Here is a 23,385-nt window from a genome sequence, read left to right on the forward strand (position 1 = left end):
ACAGTAGGTTATATTAAATGGCACGTATAAAGCATTTTAAGGCAGCAGAATGTTTTAGGAATATCTCAGGTGATGAAAAAGGCTAATATAGTACTAATCATACAGTATTTTAATTCCAAAAAAATATGCCCAGCTATATTGACCCTAGCATCGTAAGGGTTGAAAAACCAAACAAGTATGCCATCAAGCACGTCCGAGGAATCCACTGAGCTTGTCTGCTTCTGATACATATTGTGCAAGCCCTTGTCGCTGCAACTATAGTCAAAAAAGTGTACTCACTATACCTGTGAACCTATATAAAAGATGTACAAAATATAAATGTCATCAGGGCTTTATATTTTCAAAAATTTTAAATAAACACAAAGTATATATAGGCATATATGTTGTAATTTCAGTGTCAATACTAGCACAGAGTTTGTCTCTTCTAAATACAGACCTGTATACTTCCTATTCCAGCACATGCACCTACAAACACATGATCATGCATACAGCTTTACTTTCTGCTGTTTGCAGAAAAGTCAGAATATACAGAACTATACATTGTATCAACTCAAAATAGATTGGCAAACCAAGGAGGATGTCATTCAAAAGTAATTATTTGTGAGCCATTTAAGAAAGAAAGAAAGAAAGAAAGAAAGAAAGAAAGAAAGAAAGAAAGAAAGAAAGAAAGAAAGAAAGAAAGAAAGAAAGAAAGAAAACGAGGGGTATAATTATTTCATCAATAAAAACACTGAAGACTGCAATGATGATCTGAGATTGAAAACGCTTTGCCCAGTAAGTCAAGTGACAGGATTACTTTTGGACGATATACACAGTGTAGAACTGGGTGCTATCACAATCAGAGAACACACAGTTATAAAGAGGCGCAGAGCTTTCACATTTCACAACAGCATCAAATTCATCCTTGAGTTCAGACTACTGTCGTCTCTGACTGAAGTGAGAGAGAATAACTGTGTGCAGTCATTCTCACAGCAGGTGGTGCTGAAGGTGATCTGGATGCCCACCTGGAAGGTAAGCGTCGATTTGCTGGCCGCGCTGGCCGGGAGAAGCCTTTCCCAGTTGAACATTTAGCTGGCACAGATATCTAGAACACAAATGAAACTACTTGCCTTAACAAGTTATAACACAGTCGTTAATGGAATGTAAAAGGAATGAAGTGGCATACCTCAGAACAGGTGGTCTTGGGCTATTAAAAGGACCTGAGGATGTGTTTACATAGCAATGTATAGAATGCAAAGGAACAGACACTTCTATATATAGGAATTCTTACATCAGTTGCAGCATGAGATATGTGGACATGGATGCTAGATACAAGGGAAGATATAAGATTTTAACCCATATGCAAACCATAAATTAATTGCTCTTGCAGGCACCTTTTCATTTTTGGAACTTATGTGGATGAACTTTTATGCTGGTTCATAAACATAACTCAGTATACAACAATACACTGAAACAGGATTCCATGTACCTTTCAGGTATCTTTTGATGGATCCTGTTGTAACTGTCAAGGCTCATTATAAAGGACTGTGTTTCCATTACTGTTATGTGAAGATGTTTGTACTTCATAAATTGTTAATAATGATAATTTATGACTATAGTATCATAGCTGCATGCAGAGCTTCACAAACGTATGAAAGACAACAGTCCAGACTCTGTTCTTTGTTTCAGTGGTATAAATACAGAGTAATTACCATAGGTGTGATTCTTCAGTGCATTGTGCCATGTGTGGTTCTTTATACCTTTGCCAAGTGAGTGCAGGTGGGTTTAAAATGCTGCCATTCTGATTAGTTAGTATTTTACACTCACTTTACATAGGCATAAATGACTACACAAGGAGCAAGACAGTGGAGAGTCAGGCCCATTGGCTTTAGTAGAGTTACTCTGGATTTATGCCAGTAAAAATAAAATCAAACTCTGGCTCATTGTTCTTACTCCAAATATTCACTAAGGAAATTTCCTATCACATTTGCACAGAGCAAAAAAATCAGAAGCTTCTCCTTTTTTCTTTTTTTTTTTTGCTGTGGTAGAACAAAGTTGTTTCTACTGAAAACTATAGGGATGCAGGGGGTGTTGTAGCACCCCCAGGTTTTACGCAGGTTTCCAGCTGCCTTCCCCACTCTGGGGTCCTGGCCCAGCGCCCAGGGCTCCACTGCCACCCTCCCCAGGGGCCAGGCTGCCAGCCCTGTGCATGGGGCTCTGCTCCCAGTTGCACTCCCACCCCCAGCTGTGGCCCCAGCCTCAGCCCCTTTACACAGGTCCCCCCTCCCAGAGACACAGGCCTGCTCCCAGCCCCAGCTCTGGGGGGGGAGAGGGGGCATGGACAGAGGTAAGGGGGCTGGCTTTCAGCACCCCTACTATTAAAAGTGTTCCAACACCACTGCTGCACACTGGTGAAGCTGACCCAAAAAACCCCAAACCAACAAGAACATCCTTATGTTAGGCTCAGCCCTTGGTCAGAAGAAAATCTACAGAATCAAATTCTCAGCTGTTAAAATCAATGTGGCTCCACTGAAGTCAATGGAATTGTGCCAATTTGAATTATACCAGTTGACGATCTGACATACTTTTTTTCCCTATGGGGTTTCACAGCTCCAAGTGAGTCTTCCCCATCTCTGTGAGGCGCTAAGGAGGGTATCACAGAATCATAGAAGTTAGTAGGATCAGCAAAGGTCATCTAGTCTAACCCCCCTGTCAGGATGCAGGATTTGTTGTGTCTAAACCATCCAAGACAGATGGCTGTATCCAGCCTCCTTTTGAAAACCACAGTGAAGGAACTTCCACGACCTCCGAAGGCAGTCTGTTCCACTGTCCTACTGTTCTTACTGTTAGGAAGCTTTTCCTGAGCTTTAATCTAAATCTGCTGTGCTGTAGTTTGAAACCATTGCCTCTTGTCCTGCCCTCTGTGGCAAGAGAGAACAACTTTTCTTTACCTTTTTTATGGTAGCTTTTCAAATGTAGCTGAAGACCGCTATCATATCCCCCGTTAATCTCCTCTTTTCCAAACTCAGCATACCCTATTCCTTCAGCCTTTCCTCATATGGCTTTCATCCCCATCCCTTTGATCATCTCTGTCGTGCACCTCTGGATCCTTCCCAGTTTCTCTACATCCTTTCCTTTGTGTGCTTCCAGCCAGTAGTCTGCCTGAGCCAGTAGTGACGTCCACTTCCCAGCAGCCACTGGCAGGACCAGTAACTTCAACTACATTTTTCAAAATACTTGTTTCATTTTTTTTTTAGGAGTTTGAGAAAAGGGCAACTTTTCTACACTCTGCCAGTAAAATAAGGCCAAATGCAAAATGCTGTGGCTGGACCAGCCCCTCTCTTTCCCCTGGGTCAGTGTTGGGAGCGATGCACAGTCTGGATTTGAAGAATGTGTGAATGCTCCGTTACTGGACACGTATAGAAACCCCAGCATGGCACCTTTAGGAGACAAACAACAGCCATTGTTCTGGAGACTGCTCTCTCAGCCCCTGTAGGTTTTGCCATGGGAGGCTGTGTTAAAATCCTTTGAATGGGTTTTTGAAAACAGTCATGGGAGGGGAGAGCGGGGGAGAGAATGGGCCAGATTCTGATGTTAGCTATAGCAGTGCAAATTTCAAGTAGCTACACTGAGGTTAAACTCTAGATTTACACCAGTGTCACTGAGATCAGAATCTGATCCCACAGGACTCCTATATTATACTGATGTAGCTCCATTACCTTCCATGGAATCACTCCTGATTCACACAGGTGTAAATGAGAAAAGGATCACACCCAAAGTATCTAATATTACACAAACAGATATTTTAAACTGTCCCATTTTAGTGGCTTGTTTCTGAAGTTGGGTATAAATCTTACCTCTGGTAACTTCTGTCTCTCTTTGCCTTGTTTGACTTGCTGCCCAACACGCCTGGCTGAATTCCTCTGAAACTCTTGCTTTCCTTGCTCTGTCTGGAGCATTTCTAAATACCCACTCAATGTCTCACAACTCCCATCTGTGAACTCAGAATCTGACTGTGTCCCCTTATCTTTGCAGCATTTAGAATTATATAAAGATGTCACTGTTGATTTTTCATAGTTTTTCAAAAGTTTTTCAACAACTCCATAGTTTGACCTCGAGTCAGCTGAACGTGGGCGACCAGATAAATTAATTGGTCTCCAATCACGCTCGTGAAGCATATGCCGGTAGCCACTGGTGCTTAGAAGTCCATTTATTTGCTTTTGTTGCCCTGTTGTTCTGGCAGCTTTGGTTGGATTGCAGGGATCCTGTTTCTTTGCTGCAGAGAGTCTGGGATTTGAAACATAAGATGCATTTACAGTTTCTGTTCTGTTAATCATCCAGTCACACCCTGGGCCACAGTGTTTATGATCTCCAGTTGGTCTTTGAAGCTTCTGATTTTCTTGCAAAGATTTGTTGCATTTATCTGTATGAAATACAGTCCTGTTAAATTCATCGATCTTTGCTGCCAACGTTTCATTTTTTGGGGTCTTCTTTGGCAACATTGCAGGGTCACAGGAGTCATTACCATAATGTAAAACATTATGAGATTTAGGGCAATGTCTTCTGTGCAAATTCTCTGTTTGCACCATATTTCCATCTGAACAGCTTTTCTGGGCAGACAACGGGGAAGATCCATTCGGAGTACCTTTTCCAAGCTTGCCCACATCACATGACCATGTGTTGTGACAAAAACCTGCCGCTACACTGCACTCAGAGACTCTCTCTTTTTTGGCTATAGGTACTGAAGCAGTTACCACTGCACCATCTTTCACAGACTTTCCTTCATTTGCATGTGCCACTGGATCTTCACTCTGTTTTGCAAGAGAAGGATTAATACATTTCCTTCCATTCCTATCCTCCTGAACCTTACAGTTGCTTCTGCTGTCTTCATCTTTTACGGGTACTTCAGAGATCTGTACAGCTGCAGAAAGTGAGTTTGTCAGATGTCGAGAAGTGCTCCGTGGAGGAACTGGTGGGGCTTCTTTTTTTGGCCAGGGCATGAAGTCTCTTCCTCTACCACCAGTAAAAGAGCTACAAGGCATATCTTTCAAACCCCTGTTGGCACTCATCAAGTTCTTCCTGTTATTTTGTCCTTCTGTTTCAAAAGTGATGGAAGAAGTTTGTGGTTCATTGCTGGACATGCAGTTCATCTCAGGCATAATAACTGTGTTTTGGGTTTCTTCAAATTCTTCCAGAAAAGGAAGTGACTTCATTCTGTACATAAAAGAAGAGGCGTTTTTAGTGATGAGGATGTTCCTCCTAAGAAGTCATCTGGGGAAAAGGAAGGGAAGGCTTAACCTGTAGACATGTGACAGAGCATGGGGCACTGTCTGACCCCTAAGGGGAACAAAGGATTAACCCCAGCACAGCTTCCCACTCCCAGTACACAGGCACCCAGAAGAAGGTCTTTAAGACTGGCTGTTGGAAAAGATTTTGGGGCAATTCCACTGCTAAGAATACAGGGAAGAAGTCCCACTCTATGATGGAAGAGTTTGAAGGAACCTCAGCAAAGGAAATCTTGCAGTGTACTCCTCCCCTCCATCCCCCAACCTAGGTCCCCTATAAGAGGTTTTACTGTAGGAAGGAGGACGGGCCCTCTAATTTGTACTCAATTCAGTGGGAGTTGGCATGAGTATTTGAGTGAGGAGCGCCTCTGCGCGTAGTCATTGGCTTGTGCAAATGTCTTAATATTCAATGTGAGAGCACAAATGTGTCATTTATGGTTCCATGCAATAATCACATTTTCCAGCACACATTCACAAAGTGTACAGCAGTTCCTTCACAGATATTGATGCTAAAGCAATCATACACTGTGGAAAAGACTGTAGGCTGCCCATGCATGGATGTACTGGGGAAAGACTCCAAGGAGCCCCTTTGTACTTCTTGAATCTCTCAGCAAGAGCCTGGCACAATGTGCGTACATACCTACAAGGCGACAGGTGTTAGCTGCCTAGAAAATTACAGGGTGAGGTCAGGTCTATGCTCAGCAGAGTTGGCTGAGAATGGAGAGGGAAACACAATGCTGCCTCTCCAAGAGTGGTGTAGCTGCCGCACAAGTGTGGGCTTCCCAGGAGCCCCAAGGAGGAATTCTGGCAGAATCAGCCAGAAAACCTTCTGGGCACTTGGCTGCCATGTGGCCTCACCGAACCCCTGCCAGACAGCCTGTCACACCAAGGGCACAATCTAGCCCTCTGTGCACTTTATGTACATCCGTGTGTAAGGAGCAGTGTCTAGCGGTATTTCCTCATGAGGAATCCAAGGGCATTATGTTTGCAGTGGACGGGGTGCTGGTGGAGGGGAAAAATGATTTGCTACTGTTCCTTTCAGCATGCAGCTTACTTCTCCCTGATGTGGCCAGCCATCTCCCCTAGTGTGTGTGTGTGTGCAAAGTGGGAGGGAGGGGAGAGAAGTCACTCCCTGCCCCCTTGCTCCTTGTAGGGAGTATCTGGTGAAAATCCCCTGCAGTCCCTCCAGCATCCAGTGCTGAAATCTAGGTAACCCTAACATGACACAGAGGGGGGACAAAAAGAAAAGGAGTACTTGTGGCACCTTAGAGACTAACCAATTTATTTGAGCATAAGCTTTCGTGAGCTACAGCTCACTTCATCGGATGCATACTGTGGAAACTACAGAAGACATTATATACACAGAGACCATGAAACAATACCTCCTCCCACCCCACTCTCCTGCTGGTAATAGCTTATCTAAAGTGATCACTGTCCTTACAATGTGTATGATAATCAAGGTGGGCCATTTCCAGCACAAATCCAGGTTTTCTCACCCTCTGCCCCCCCCCCCCACAAACTCACTCTCCTGCTGGTAATAGCCCATCCAAAGTGACCACTCTCTTTACAATGTGTATGATAATCAAGGTGGGCCATTTCCAGCACAAATCCAGGTTTTCTCACCCGCCCCCCTTTTTTTTTCCAAAAACCACACACACAAATTCACTCTCCTGCTGGTAATAGCTTATCCAAAGTGACCACTCTCCTTACAATGTGTATGAAAATCAAGAGGGGGGACAGAAATCTTTCATCCTGTCTACTCCACTACTGTGCTAGGGCGAGGCACAATCTAGCCCTACGTAAATGCAGATAACAGTTTATATATTTTGGAAGCACACTGCATTTTTTGCAATTAAAACATGAGTTTGAAACATATTTTGGTTTTCACTGGGATTCCTTACGCTGAGCACTAACACACTGAGCCCTATCCAGCTCCTGACCAATTCAATTGCAAATTTCCCTTAACTTGAATAGCCTCAGGAATAGGCCCACTGTTGCCTTTCTTCCCCTAACATAAATAGGCCAAATGTGTTTTTACCTTCTGTGGTTGGGCTTCTTTCGAATTTCCTCTTGATAGCTGCATAACTCTTCACTAACTTTTGCCAGTTCTTTAAGAGCCTTTACAAATAAAATAATGTTACCTTAGCATGAACAGTAATCTCCAGAATTGTTTTATACCCAATGATGATTTACATGGGAGAGTCCTGTGCAGAAGGGAGTAGCACAGAAATGTCTCCAAGTTATGGACCAAGGTAAATAGCATGCCACTAGTGTATTTAACAAAAGTTTATATATTCAACAGTCACAAACTGAGGGGGAAGGGGAAACATTCCCTGGCTGGGAAGTTGTTGCATTCTAAGACTCAGAGGACATATACTCTGGGTAGAGAGAGAAGGATTTCATCATGTTCCCCACATTTGCTGAAACACTGTTACTGTCATACTTACTGCATTGAGATCACCAGCATAACTACTGGTATCTTTCTTAGGAATTTTCAAGCTGAGGAGGTCTTCATATTTCTCCTGGTTGTCAAAGGCCAGACTGTTCCTTAACAAAACATTGTTTTTCCCCTGAGTTCTAGTTTCTTTACATTCTTGTTCTGTTTTACTGAGCAAACTCTTTTCTTCCATCCGGTCACTTGCCAAGTTATGTCGACAGTTCAGTTCTGCTGTGTCACTCCCTTCTGAAGTAGGGGAATATACAGATAGCTGCAGCATCTTGCTTTGAATGGCCTTATTATCCCGGACATTCATATTGCTCTCCCGCCTTAGTTTTACCTCCTGGTAAAGCTGAAAAGGCAATAAAACACCCTATTTAATCTAAGTAGAATTATGAGCTTCTAGGATAAAGGACCATATTTATTGTCTGCTTTAAACTGTGTTACAAAGCTCCTAAGCATTTTCATTCAGTAAAATCACATATGGGCTGAAAGATTTGATATGTATTTTTAGCTAAGAGATGCTGAGTCCTTAGCGGAATGGCCAATGGACCATTCTGTTGTCACAAGGTGTGGAGAAGGTTTGTTACAATTCCCAAAATCTTTGCTATATTTTAATCAAGGGCTTAGAGCTATGGAATGGGTTCCAGAAGATCTCACATGTTAAGTACCTCTGAGCTTGGTCAGTAATTAGGTGGTAGACTGCCAGAAACACCAAGGTGCTCCAGCAAATTTTGCTGGTCCATAAATAAGTGAAACATCCTCTATGAATCAATACTGAATCAAAATTCCAGGATGGTGTTGGATGGTAATGTGCTGGTGTCTTTTTGATCAGGTCCTGACCATGAATAGGCATTTAAGATCCTCTGACTCCACTAGTAAAAGTAAAGGCATTGTCAGCTCAGGTATGCTGGCATATTCTAATTTGGGGAATTATAATACAAAATATATGTTTAATGGTTGATGGCAGGATGCAAGGTCTGAGCTGTGGGACTGTTTGAGATATTGTTAATTTTATAACCATGGATAAAGAGTAAGAACTTGAGATGTCACTTTGAAGCATTGTACAATGTATATTTCCATTTACTGTCCCTTGCATGCAAAGATCCCAAAGCTCCTTATCAACATTAATTAATTCTCACAACATCGATGTGAGGTAGACAACGGATGTAGCCATTTCTGAGCTGAAACACACCTGCTCTTTAACAGTGCACAGCACAGTCTGTAACACAATTTTGGACAGGCAGAAAAGAAAAATAGTGCATCTGCTTGAAACTGCATAGCAAATACGGGTAGGTAGAATGCAATGACTAGAGTTGGGAATTTGGCTAGGACATGGAGGTTTACATATTCCTGTTTTTATTTGAAACTGTTAATGACCACGAGCGATCATTACATCTCACTCAAAAGCTATCAGACCTGATTCTCCCACTAAGGCTGCTTTACACTGCTCTGGCAGCATAAAGGGGCATTACAGTGTGTGTAAATTACAATTACATTCACTTTAAAGTCCCTTTCCACTGCAAGAGCTGGGTCAAAGGGCCTCAGTGTAATTGAGAATTAGGCCCATCATCTCCAACACCATAGAGCCAACTAACAAACTAGCAGATGATTATTAATTGTAATAATACTCATTTATTATTTATATTACAGTAGCATATAAAGGCCCCAATCAGGTTGGAGCTCCATTGATTTAGATGCTGTAAATGATCGAAAGCAAACCTGATTCCTGCCCCAAACAGCATAAATATACATATAGGGCTCACGTTACTAAGCACTGAAATGTAGTTTGCCACTTCTGTGGCAAAACAAGGCAACTAGTTAACAAATCACAGCAACATCACCACATTTAAGGCAAGAAGTGGAGAAGAATATCATATTCAAATCCAATAGAAATTACAGCTGAAACATAGGAGGCAGACATCACGGAGTTACACTGTAGCCTGAGAGCAGCCTATGTCTGAGTCATTTGGCTCCATTTTCCTTTTCCATTTTATTATTTTCCTTTCATGTGAACAATCTCTTCCTTACATTCCTAGTGGTTGCAGAAAGCAAGCAAGAATATTTTCATGTGTATATTAGAATAAATTTGTGCACTAGTGAGTGGCAGAGGATTTTATTCAGATGACAACTTTGGTGTAAAAGAATAATAAATAAATTACTTACGCTATCCTTGAAAGGAAGTGAATTAGGATTGATAGAAAGTAAATGATCGCTAACAGGTGTAAATATTCTTTGTGTCTAGCCTTTGTTTACTGTAATCCTTTTTTCTAATAAAGGTCGTCAATAAATATAGTAGGTCTTTGCAGGAATAAATCTCTCATTTCCTGAGCCACTCATTCTTTGATTCATGGAATTCCCTTTGATGTTAACGAATAAAGTAGTACATAATTTATCCCAGACAGAGAGATATATTTTATAATGCCTGTATTAGAATTTTGTTGATAAATATGCATTCACCTAAGCCAGTGGTTCTCAACAAGGGGTATGCATACCCATGGGGGCACGCAGAGGTCTTCCAGAGGTACATCCATTCATCTAGATATTTGCCTAGTTTTACAACAGACTACATAAAAAGCACTAGCAAAGTCAGTACAAACTCAAATGTCATACAATGACTTGTTTATACTATTCTATACACTAAAATGTAAGTACAATATTTATATTCCAATTGATTTATTTTTAATTATATGATAAAATGAGAAAGTAAACACTTTTTCAGTAACAGTGTGCTGTGACAATTTTTTGTATTTTTTGTCTGATTTTGTAAGCAAGTTGTTTTTAAGTGAGGTGCAACTTGGGGTACACAAGACAAATCAGACTCCTGAAAGGGATACAGTAGTCTGGAAAGGTTGAGCGCCAAAGACCTAAGCCCCATACAGACATGTCTGCTACCTTTTAAAATGTATGTACGATGCACACTGTGCCCAGAATCTCTGGCTATGGTATATACTGCCAGCAATACTGCAGCAAATTTGACCTAAGACCAATGCTTCAAAGTGACATCTCAAGTTCTTACTCTTTATCCATGGTTATAAAATTAACAATATCTCAAACAGTCCCACAGCTCAGACCTTGCATCCTGCCATCAACCATTAAACAGTGGCAGACACTGAACTGGAAAACGGTTCAGAGAGAAAAACCATGAGGTGGCCTTGGGCTATCATATAAGACTTTAGAAAAATGTTCATTTTTACAGTGTTGTTTACACTCAAAAATCCAAAGTACCTCTTCTATTTTCTTCTGCATGACCTTCCACTGACTTTCCCACTCCTTCCTTTCACTGTCAAATCTCTCCAGCAGTTCCATCTTCTCTTTAGTCCAGTTCTTTTCAGTATTCTCCAGTTGTTTATGTAGGTCCATTGCTGCACTATGAGTATCAACTAAAAGGTGTTTATGCTCCTCTTCTTTCCTCAATGTTTCCAGGAAGCTGGGATTGATTTTATCAGAATAAGTCTTTCTTGTCTTTGATTCTAGCTTCAAGCAAAAAGAAAAAAAAATGTAACAGACAGCCCATTCCATTCATTTCAATTGTATCAAAGATTGCTTGCATGAGTCTATATCAGGATTATAATGATAAACATATACACTACAGTAGAAGTATGGATGAACTGGAATACACAGCAGGAAAAGGAGTTCCAATCCCTTCTCCCCCACAAAAAGTGATATCAGATAACAAATTTAGTCTATCATTCTACATGCTGTACCTAAATAGCATACACATAAGCAACAGTCCTACAAATGGGTAGTATTTAAACTTGCTCTCCTTTAGATGAAGCAGAAGTGCTATGACAGCACTTGATCGTGCAATATACAGAGAGCCTCTTTCAAGATGCTGAGCACCCTCAATTCCCGTGGTCGTGAATTCAAGGCCTTGGAACCTTCCAAGATCTGTCTTTTAGTCAGAATGGCCAAGAATGCTGTCTCTGTGCTATATTTGAACTGTTCACAACAAAACTAGAAATCTAAAGATAGGAAGTTTGCTCAGAACAATTGAGATTTTACACTGGCACATTTAAAAACATTAGTGTTATATGTATACTTTTAATTACACAAAAGAAAACATGCAGTTATGGGGGGGGGACCATAAATCTTTTATGAACATACATACACATCAGAACACAATACAAAAGCTTAATGTATTTTGGTTTTACACGTCTTAATAAATAAATATATTAGTCCCATGGCATGGGCTTGGAAGACAGCAGAAAGGGACTCTATCCCCAACTCTGACTGATTGTGAGACCTTGCATAAATCATTAAACCTCTCTGCACCCCAATTTCCTCTTCTCTCAAAATACAAATCATGATCCCCACCACCCTCTGTAAAAATCTCTGAGTTCTATGGATGGACAAGTGCTAAGTAGCATTGTTATATTATATGTTTCAGAGTAACAGCTGTGTTAGTCTGTATTCGCAAAAAGAAAAGGAGTACTTGTGGCACCTTAGAGACTAACCAATTTATTTGAGCATAAGCTTTTGTGACCTACAGCTCACTTTATCGCATCCGATGAAGTGAGCTGTAGCTCACGAAAGCTTATGCTCAAATAAATTGGTTAGTCTCTAAAGTGCCACAAGTCCTCCTTTTCTTATTGTTATATTATGATACACTTGTAGAGGGAAACCTTTTACCGAATGGTGATAGATTTTATAGACCCGATTCTCACTCACTCAATTTTTACATCAGTGACTCATTAAAAATCAGTAGATTTGCTGCTGATTTACACCAGCATGAGGTTAGAATCACACCCATTAATTCATTCTTGGGAGCAACAGTTTGGTAGCCTGACATGGGATGATGTACTGTATGCACAGTTGTGTGTGTTCCCTGAATTTGGGTTTCAAATCAGACTACTGTGTTAATCTGGTGAACACAGATATTCATATCCATTCACAATAAACTTGCAGATTGCATTGGTTCATGCTCAGAGGCTATATCAATGTTATTTGTCTGGTCTCAAAAACGACTCCCTTTATTGGACATGTTTGTGATTAGTAGTTTGTATCTAATTTTGTAATTCCTTTTGTGCTTCATGCAAAGCTATGCTCAGCCCTTTACTGGGCAAAGCAGATTGATTCAGCTGTGGCTGCTACATGATCACAGCTTCCCACTGTCTGTTTTTTTTCTAGCCAGCTGACAAGTTGACATCTAATTCAGACTCAGCTTCTTTCATTAACAAGTGAGCTGTGAGCTCAGCTGAGGACCAACAGGTTACTTGCAACAGTGTGTTAGATGAAGTCCTGATACCATACATCTCAACTGACAGCATTTAAGGCCTGATTCTACTGCCACCACAGCCAATGGCAGTCATGCCTCTAACTTCAGTACAAGTTGGATTGGGGCCTCAGAGGGCGGGACCTCCCTTCATTGAGCCTCCCTGTCACTCCCTTTCAAGATCACAGTAATACCATAGAGTTATTTAGCTGTGCAATGCAGCGTTTGAACTCCGCTCTTTCAAGCTCCCACTCAGCCCTGTCATTGGAACACTGAGACACTGAGAAAAGCTTCTTCTTTTCTCTTCCATCTTTAGCTCTGCCTGAACCATAGGTGCCAACTCCCTGAGTGCTCTGGGGCTGGAGCACTCACAGAAAAAAAATTGTGGGAGCTCAGCACCCATCAGCCACAGTTGTTCGGGGGCATCGCTGATCAGCTATTTGGTGCCCTCCCCCATCAGCTAATTGGGGTGCTGACAAACAGCTGTTTGGTGGCACAGGGAGGGTTTGGGGGAGAGCAGAGAGCAGTGAGCAGTGGGTGGGTAGGGGTCTCAGGGAGTGGGCAGAGCACAGGAAGAGGTGGAGAGAGGGCAGGGCCTCAAGGGGGTGGTGTGAGGGCAGGAAGAGGTGGAACAAGGGAGGGGTCTTTTGGGAGGGGCTGGAGTGGGGGCAGGGCCTCAGGGCAGAGTGGGGATGGAGCACCCCTGGGAAAACTAAAAGTCAGCACCTATGACTTGAACCACTTCCAAAACAGACTTCAGATCCAGCAAAACACTTCTGTTTTTATCTACCTGGAAACATTCAGGGTAGCTTTACAAATAAAGATCTTTGACACTAACAGAGCTGCTCCAAGACAACTCAGCATTCTTAATATGAAATAAGTCCACTATTAGTTTGTTGTTTAAGACAGGCTCACGGCTTCATGTTGAAGCCAGCCAGTCTATGGAGCTGGCCCCTCTCCAGGGCCAAGGTTCAAGCTCAGTACCAGGGACTGCCTTAAATGTTGATGAAAAACAACTTCTTATATAAGAATTCCATGCACTGAAAATCTGTTGCAATCGAAACATCTATTCATGGAACATCTACAGCCATATCAATATTTTTTTCACTTCACTACTACAAAGGTTGTATTTTTATGGGGGGAGGAAGGTACAGCAGTAATTCACTCTTTTGCTATACTTACTCTTTTAATCGACTTTTTTTAACTTATTCAAGAAACTTCAGAAGAATTAACCAAACTGATCTATTTACTCACTTGACTTCTCTGGACTGATTCAAATGCATGTAGCAAAGAACAGTATGAAGACATAAACTAGAGACAGGCTGAGATACATTTTGCCTACCATTTGCACAAGCCTTTGTCAATGCAACATTTGGAATAACAACTGTGATTCAATCAGAAGTAAATGGTAAATCTTACTGGAACCAATCTGAAAGCCTACATTGCAGCCTAATATTTCCTGAATGTGCTCCTGTCATGCACACATTTGCAAAGCAGGTTAGCATGTCAAAAGACTCTTGATGTTCTTTTAGAGTGATTACTTATCAGGTATTACTCCCTTGCTTACATCCATCTTCAAAATGTGCATATGCCTCATACAAGATTCCATTTAGAAAAATAGAATGGAGACCCTCAACATGCAATCAAGTCCTGGAAAAAGTTAGTTGCAGCTATTTACTTGTAACTGTATCTTCCCTCAAAAGTGCTTCTCTCTTTCATTCATGGTTTCTTTTCCTGTTCATATCACGACTTATTCCCTTCAAATTTCCTCTTAAGATGCAACTACTCATAGTGAAGCTCATGATTGTTGATGTTCGCTCAGATGGCTGGGTGACCATATGCTGCGACTGCTGTTGCTATGGTGGGTAAATTCCTTAGAGGACTTTGACTCCTGTCCCTATCTTTGTCTCTTTCTCTGCTTGTTGATTTCCCAATCTCTAATACTGTGAGTATACTCACTACTTGTATAAAACACGGGGCTGTTCCCACAGGTATTCCACATGGCTTGAGCAAAACAAACAAATGTCAAAAGCCACTGCTTCCTTTTTATTAAAATACCTTTTTCTTTCACATGTGAAGTCCTATCACCCCAACACAGCCACAATTTTAGCTTGCCTTGGGGAGCAGTACAGTGTCTGAAATCTGGCTGTATTGGCACTTTCCACACGTCCTAGACAAGGTCAAAAGCTCATTACAGCAATCAACTTTAAACAAATAATCAATTTTGTCAACATCAGCTGTATTTCTCCTTTCAGCGTACCCTTCTCGCCTCTCAAATAAAAAGGTTTTATGCTGCTCCTGGTCTCTGATGTTACTCTTTCTTCCCTCTACCTCCCCTCTATGTAAATATCAAAAAATGCAAAATAATTTGAACTAAATCTCTGCTGGGGTATGGCAACTTCTAAAAATAATCTGCTGTGACATCAGAAGAGGAGGTGTTATTTTTCAACAGAGATTAACTGGAGTGGATATGCACAGCTAATCAGGTGAACTGATCTTCCTCTGTTTTACTAGTGATTAATTCACAGTAAGATAGGGTGCTGGCTTCTGGATGGGTCTATTTATATTTTTTTAAAGAAGTGGCAGGCATCATAGATTCTATGCACTTTATATTAAACCTATAAGAAACTCTCAGAGTCTCACTCTACTATTTAAAAAACAAAAGATCAAATGTGCAAAAATGGGCTGTCATCTCTGTCTTGTTAATAAATCATTCCATAGTTTGGAAACACTGACTGAACCACTGAACAGCCTTTCCTTGAGAATAAACAACCACCATCACACTTTTAAACTATTATTGGTCTAGATACAAATATCAAAATGAGGCAGATGTTTACAAGAGCCGTTAGTCAAACTGTTTACAGCCTTAATAATGTGTATTGTTACCTTTCTTTTCTATTTCACAAATAAGGCCAAAACTCTTCAAAAACCACTGTGATTTTTAAAAGAAAAGAAAAGAACTTACCTTTTGTGCAGTAAACAATCCTTCAGAAATTTTTCAGTCCATTTTTCAGTGTAGTAGTGAAAGCAGTGAAATGCACAGCTAACTGGGATAAAGAGTTCCAGTTCTGTGAATCCTGATCCTTAAAGAAAACAAGAAACCAGGAAAGAGAGAATTTTTCAATTGGAGCAGCACTTGCAACTCTCTTTGATTAACTTCCCAACTTCGGTTTTGCAAACTGAAAAACAGTTCTGTCTGGCATCATCCCGGCAGCTGGGTTCCATGTGACGTCAGTACATGGAGGATGGTTTTAAAGCCACTTCTTCCAGCCCCCAGCTCTGTAACTTTATATCTCCTCATATTTTGTGTAAACAACTTCAAGTCCAGGACATTTTTAGGTTTTATAGTGCAGCTAGTATTTAAAGCTTGCCAAAGCAACCAATGTTAATGTTAAAGCTATGACAATGGACAATTTTAGATTTCTTTTATTAGTTAAAGGCAACTCTGTGTTTTAAAGAAGGATTCTTTTCTACATTCCACGCCCAATTTTGAGGGATACATTTTAAGTTCTTTAGGAGCTTTGAAGCTAAACCACATTTGTTTAAACAGGCAACTTTTCATGATCCACAGCTCCTCTAAAATACCCACTCTTCCCCCATACTAAAATCTTTACTTTTTGCATTCAATTACATTATCACTTCTGAAATAAGACATTACTAGTCATTGTGTAATCTTATTTTACTTGTATTCTAGGAATGTTGACAATGGCTTGTTCAGAAAATACACAAACATTTTTGCTACTGTATAAGGATATTAGGCCAGATTCCCTGGTCCATTAAGTCCACTTTTGGACTACTTAGAAGCACAGAAACTGGCCAGAAATAGCCAGCAGAGAATCTCCATGCACAGGGGAGCTCTTCACTGGCAGAAACCTGGCAGAGATGGTGGAGATGTCTCCTGTTACAACTGCACCCCTCAACCCTGGCACAAGGGGATGGAGGAGACATCCAAGATTGGCTTGGGGCAAAGAGAGGGTGTGACTAAGTTGAGTTCTGCTACAAAAAATCCTCCTCAGCTACAACATCAGTGAAGGACCTTATGCCAATACAATAAGTTTGAGCTGCTACCCTGCAATGCTTCAGCTGGAGCTGGACAGGCTGGAGGCTCGAGCAAGACAGCAGAGAATCAAGCAGCTACAACCAATGAACAACCACTGTGCCCCTGCTCTCCTGGGTCTCAGTGGAGCAGGGTAGAGTGTCTAGCCCACTGTGACAAATCCTTTCATTTGCATATCTAATTGGATAGTATTGTTGCACTGCATTGTAGGTTATAAATTCCATGCTCACGTGGTATTGGTCTGTGCTGGATATACTGTGGACCTACATCACCTCAGAGGGAACTCTGGCAGCCATCTGCCCCAAGGAGCACCCAGGTGTGCGGTGGGGTGGGCATGCATACAACTTTGCCATCAGCAAAAGCATCAGGGGAATGGAGGCATGTCTCTTTCCTGCCCCTATTTCCCTCTTTAGCCAGTAGTAGTTCTGGAGCTTAGTTGTGCTGAGAGACTGCAACTGAGATTGGCCCCTGCTTGAGGCTGGGGGCTAAGACTCCTTGTGCCCTCACCCATTTGCACACCTGCATGACTCATATTGTGGATGGCCAATCTCCAGCTGTATGCAGTAGCTTCTGTCTGTGCTGAACAGAAGACTGATGGGCATCTGCTATCAGGCATGTGAATGCAATTCCCATTCCCTTGATTGGAAACAATGTTCATGCCCTCAAGAGTAGAATTTGATCATCTTATAGACAATAGGAGTTGCTTGTGGGATCAAGAACATAGTCTGCCCTAGGTGCTGCTGTGAGGAGCCAGGAGCACTTTGCCTACTCAGCACTTTCCCTCTTTGGAATGACAAGATGCGCCTATGTTAAAACACATGTACAGTAGAAGGGTTTCAGCTCAGGGTGCATTTTACAGTAAACACCAAAGTAGGTTGCAGGGAAAATACATTTTTTCTCCTTATATGGTCAGAAAGTAAGTCCCAGTGAAGACATTATTTGGGTGCTTATTCTGCCCCTGTGAAAGATATGCAATGGGACTCGGACTGTTTATACAAGTTTCAAAAGCCATTTAAAAAAAGAACAAAGATGTCTGAATATGACAGACAGTCCCTGAGGAAAATCCTCAGCCCATTCATTTAGAAATCCTTCTTTTTTAAAACCTCAGAGCTACTTTCTGCCCTCAGTTACACTCAAGCAACCCAACTGTTCTCAATGGGAGCTGTGCCTATGTAAAGCAGGGCAGAACTGAGCCCCTAACCCAGGATTATGGATCAGACCCTCCTCTCACAACACTGCAGCTTCAATGGGGTCAACAAGGTAAGTGAGGGCAGAATACTATCCTATGAATTTTTACTCCTATCGTTCCTTAATATAGACTGTAATTCCAATGTATTTAATTACATTTTACTGAATTAGTGCCTGTCATCATCCAAGTGCTGTGAAACAAAATATTAAAACACAGACTCAGCCAAATCCTGAACTCAGTTTTTACTGAAATTAACTTGATATTTGCCTCAGTCAGAGTGAGGATTGACTAAAAACAGTGCAAAGGCTTCAGGGGTAGTCCTGTGAATAATATGATGCTACTCAGTAGGAGGCCAGACCCAAGACCCACTGAAGTCAGTAGGAATCTTTCAGATTACTTCAACAGGCACTGGATCATATCCAGGCCTTGTAAGCACCACAGAAAGAGGTGTATAAGGATTGTAGCTGCTTTGGATTCAGTTAAGAGTGTTAGAAGATTCGAATTAAAATTTATGGAATTGTGAAGGAGCTGAGTTTGTAGCCCACCTCTGCACTGACCATATGCAGCTCCCCTTGAAGTCAAGAGAGGTATTTGCCTGAGTGAGGGCAGAATTTGAGCCCTACATTTTATTTTTAAAGTACGGTTCTACTTGAAAATGACTGTTTTAAAATGGCATCTTGTTATTCAATAGACAAGATCCCTGTGTGACTGGCACCTGCTGGCAGAGTCTACCCGGCTCTTACATGGGCATGCTGTGATTAGGAGGGCACAAGAAGTCTTATCCCATCTGCAACCCATTTAAAGGCCAGGCAAAATTGCAGCACTTGTGCTGAGGGAGTGCAGGGACTCCTCAATCCCCATTCTCCTGGGGGCATACAACATGCCCCTGGGGGGAAAGCAGAGACAGCACCTTGGCCTTCCCCCCAACCAGCCTGCAAAGCAGAATGGGGACACCCAGCTAGCAGACTGCACCCAAGAAAAGGATGTAATAGCAGGCATGTTCCCATTACAAGCTGGAGAGCTCAGAGAAGTTTTCTGCTAAGTGCCTCCTCAAACTCTCACTGAGGCAATGCAGTTCCGCACTAGGGTTGCCAATTTTGGTTGGAAGTATTCCTGGAGATTTAAACACATGATGATCTTTAATTAAAGATTAATCTTTAATTCCTGGAGGGTTGGCAACCCTACTCCGCACTGTCCCCTATTCTGGACATGATCTAGCCCTTAGTGACAAGAAAAGATTTACTACTGTAAGCACCAGAGTCAACATGGCTACAAAGGAGATTCCTGTATTCTATTACTTTTTATACATCAGCAGTCTTGGTAACTAAATTCCATCTGCAAAAGGGGTTTCGTGGAAAATACAAACACTGTTCAACCCCTCTGGTTTCACTGACACCACTGTGAGGGAGGGAAATATCATCCACAATTTACAGTTGGGGGAACAGAGTCACAGCTACATCATGCAACTTGCTCAAGGTCACATTCGAAATCTATGGCAGACATTTATAACTTGTTTACTCTCCTAAATTACAGCATAGTTTACCAATAAGCACTGCATATCTAATGGCAGAACCTGGTCTTGCATATTGTTTCCCCATCACTAAAAGAAAATAACAGTGTCAGAAATTTAAGTCAGTAGGTGTTAGGTGCCTACCTGACATTTCTGCCTTTGAAAATCACCCTCCTATCCCATTATATTCTGGGCTGATAAGAAGAAATGATGTATTATATTCAAAGGCTCTGCTTGTTTGTGTAAACAACCCTTGAAGTTCATGTGCAGTTCATATTTTTTTATAATGCACATTTAGACAGTTATGGTTTTGTCAATTTTTTATTATTCAACTGCTGGGTATATTTTTGCTTCATATGGGCACCTGCTCTCTTCCAGTTCTGATTCTAAAGCACTGGTGACAGATGTCAGCAGACCCTTGTCTTATTATATCTGTAATCTGGAGCTTCAGGCAACCATATTTTCAGAAGAAAGAAATATCTTTGTCCCTGAACAAGATCTTTCAAACTACCATTTATTTTCATCTGTGCAAGTTACTTTACAGTAACAATTTAGAAAACATTTTAGAGGCATTTATTATTTAAAGAATGTACATCTGGATCTTAAAAGGAAACAGTCTTGACTCAATTTCTCTGGTTGCATTCAAAGAGAAAATACATTCAGAATCTACCCAGGTAGGAAATCAGTGAAGGCCAGAGAATGACCTAAAATGTTCATTTTTTAATACTGCTACCATAATGATGCACACATGGCAGTAATCTTTAGGGCTATCAAACAATTAAAAAAATAATCACAATTAACCACAAGATTAAAAAAAATAGTTGTGATTAATCACAGTTTTAACGGTGCTGTTAATAATAGAATACCAATTTAAATTTATTATAAATATTTTTGGATGTTTTTCTACATTTTCAAATATATTGATTTCAATTACAACACAGAACACAAAGTGTACAGTGCTCACTTTATGCTATTATATTTTATTACAAATATCTGCGCTGTAAAAAAGATAAAAGAAATATTTTTCAATTCACCTCATGCAAGTACTGTAGTGCAATCTCTTTATCATGAAAGTGCAACGTACAAATGTAGAATTATTTTTAACATAAACACATTCAAAAACAAAACAATGTAAAACTTTACTGCCTACAAGTGCACTCAGTCCTACTTCTTGTTCAGCCAAAGAGGGGAACCAATAGGAGATTTCTAAAGATAGCTACAGCACTAGACCTAAGGTTTAAGAATCTGAAGTGCTTTCCAATAGCTGAGTGGGACCAGGTGTGGAATATGCTGTCAAAAGTCTTAAAAGAGCAACACTCTGACGCGGAAACTACAGAACCCAAACCACCAAAAAAGAAAATCACCCTTCTGTTGGTGGCACCTGACTCAAACAATGAAAATGAATGTGCGACAGTCCACACTGCTTTGGATCTGTAAGGATAAGGCCATTTCCTGTAGCCATATTGTAAGGCCCAAGGCCTTTGTCTGCAGCCATATTAGGAGAGTAGCAGCCATAAGTCAAGAAGCAGAAAGTCACATCCTCACATTCCATCTAAATTACATTTAAACAATATAATATTGGGCTGTTAAGAAGGCGATCCTGTCCTAATAGTACCCACTATTAAGTAAAGAAACAGATCTTAAGGTGGTTAAAGAAAACTTGATAGCATTCTGTCTGGCAAGCAATCACTTACCAATAGTTGTGGTTGTAAAATCCTGATTTCTTTATTGTTTTGTCTTTATGGTCCCCATTTCTCTATTGTTTGTCTGTATGGTCTCTTTCTGGTTCTTTGATTGTTTCTGTCTGTTACATAATTAATTTTGCTGGGTGTAAATCAATTAAGGTGGTGCGGTATGATTGGTTAAAGAATTGTTTTACAATATGTTAGGATTGGTTTGAGAATTGTTTACTAATATTCTAGTAAAATGATGGTTAAGGTAGAGCTAAGCAGGACTCAAGTTTCACTATATAAACTGGGGTCAAAAAGGAAGTTCTTCGGAACCAACTCCAGGACACAGCCTCAAGATCAGAGCTGCGAGACCTCAACACCCTGCCAACCATGCTGTGCAGAAGTTGGAGTCCCCCAAATGACCTGATCCTGACTGGCCATCAGGGGAAAATACATCTGCCCTAATGTAAGTGGCAAGCACTGTATGCTTAGCGTGCATTCTGTTTTGGTAATTGTTAATAAATAGAGGGTAAGTAGGATACTACTGTGTAAGGCTCTTTCACTGGTAAAAGACCCCACAAACCCGCAGAGTGTAAGGTTACGACCTGAGCCCACAGAAGGGTAAGGACGGGTGCTTAAATTAACAGAGTTACGCCTGAGCCCTAGGGTAAGGGGTAAAGGTGGGTGCCTAAATTAAGAGGGTTACGCCTTGAGCCCTAGGAACTCCGTAAAGGTGGGTGCCCCTAGAGTGTGCAAGTAACAGAGAATTTTGTGTGGGTAATAGATTGTTATCTAGCAGAACCCATCATCAGCATGGAAGCATGCCCTCTAGAACAGTGGTCGAAGTAGGAAGGGGCATATGAATGTTTAGCATATCTGGCACGTAAATACCTTGCAATGCCGTCTACAACAGTGCCATGTGAAGGCCTGTTCTCACTTTTAGTTGACATTGTAACTAAGATGCTGGCAGTATTATCTCCCATATATGTAAACAAACTTTTTTGTTTTAATGATTGGCTGAACAAGAAGTAGGACTGAGTGGACTTGTAGGCGCTAAAGTTTTACATTGTTTTATTTTTGAATGCAGTTATGTAAAAAAAAGAATTCTACATTTGTAAGTTGCACTTTCACGATAATGAGATTGTACTACAGTACTTGTATTAGGTGAATTGAAAAATACTATTTATTTTGTTTATCTTTTTTACAGTGCAAATGTATATAATCAAATATAATAATATAAAGTGAGCACTGTATCCTTTGTATTCTTGTTTAATTGAAACCAATATTTGAGAATGTAGAAAAACATCCAAAATGATTTATAATATCTTTAAATTGGTATTCTATTATTGTTTAACAGTGTGATTAAAACTACGATTAATCACAACTTTTAAAAAATCTAGTTAATTTGTTTTGTGTTAATCGCTTGAGTTAACTGTGATTAATTGACAGCCCTAGTAATCTTGTTATTATTTCACTAGTAGGGTAAGACCTGTTCAGTGCTAGAATAGGGGACATTTGGAAAAACTCAAGCGTGCTTCAGGAGCAGCATTAATGATTCAGGACCTGATTCAATTCTCAAAATGAAGTCACTTCTGATTTACACTACTGTAAGTGGGATCAGAATTAGGCCTATATAAGTGGGACTCTTCCCTCTGAGGCAATATTGAATGAATGCTCCAGAGGCATTGTATTGCAGGAAGAGCTGTCTTTCAGACAGATATAAAGCACAGAAGGTCCTTGTGGTCAAATCCCAAGGCATTTTTCGCAAAAGCAGGATGTTAATCCCACCATTCTGCCCAAATTCAAATTTGTGTTAATTACATTCTACCTACCAAAATTCCTTCTGCAGCTTCAAATAGATGTTAATTTCACTTCCTGCCTTAACTGTGGTGTAACATTTCTGTGCATGTTTTAAGAACCAGTCCTTCAAATGATTACTATGTGGTGTGTAGCCCTTTCTACCACAAATAGTCCCATTTACTTGGATGGGCCTACTCACGACAACAAGCACTGTGCCTGGTAGTGTTTGCAAGTATTTTGGTG

General features: G+C 40.8%; 2 protein-coding genes across 3 annotated transcripts in view; both read right to left on the reverse strand.

Annotated features, from left to right (window-relative positions):
* Positions 1-3,033: 3,033 nt before the first annotated feature.
* On the reverse strand, positions 3,034-11,064 carry KIAA0408 (the record flags this gene model as incomplete). The annotated part of the gene is made up of 5 exons (XM_084624931.1): positions 3,034-3,198; positions 3,837-5,193; positions 7,303-7,382; positions 7,712-8,053; positions 10,930-11,064. The coding sequence occupies 5 exons, from the start codon at positions 11,062-11,064 to the stop codon at positions 3,034-3,036; spliced, it is 2,079 nt and encodes a 692-aa protein (XP_084481057.1).
* Positions 11,003-23,385, reverse strand: part of MTCL3 (MTCL family member 3) — a 61,359-nt gene continuing 48,976 nt past the window's right edge. The window contains exons 7-8 of one of the 2 annotated variants that reach the window (XM_084625125.1): positions 15,882-15,999; positions 11,003-11,174 (exon numbers count right to left, since the gene is read on the reverse strand). In XM_084625125.1, the coding sequence (XP_084481251.1) occupies positions 11,147-11,174; positions 15,882-15,999 (146 nt within the window). In that variant the 3' untranslated portion in view covers positions 11,003-11,146. Of the gene's footprint in view, positions 11,179-15,881; positions 16,000-23,385 lie in introns of both variants that reach the window. The other variant, XM_084625126.1, reaches the window with a different exon arrangement.

Source organism: Lepidochelys olivacea (genome assembly GCF_965140295.1).
Source record: "Lepidochelys olivacea isolate rLepOli2 genome assembly, chromosome: 3".
Lineage (NCBI taxonomy): Eukaryota > Metazoa > Chordata > Testudines > Cheloniidae > Lepidochelys > Lepidochelys olivacea.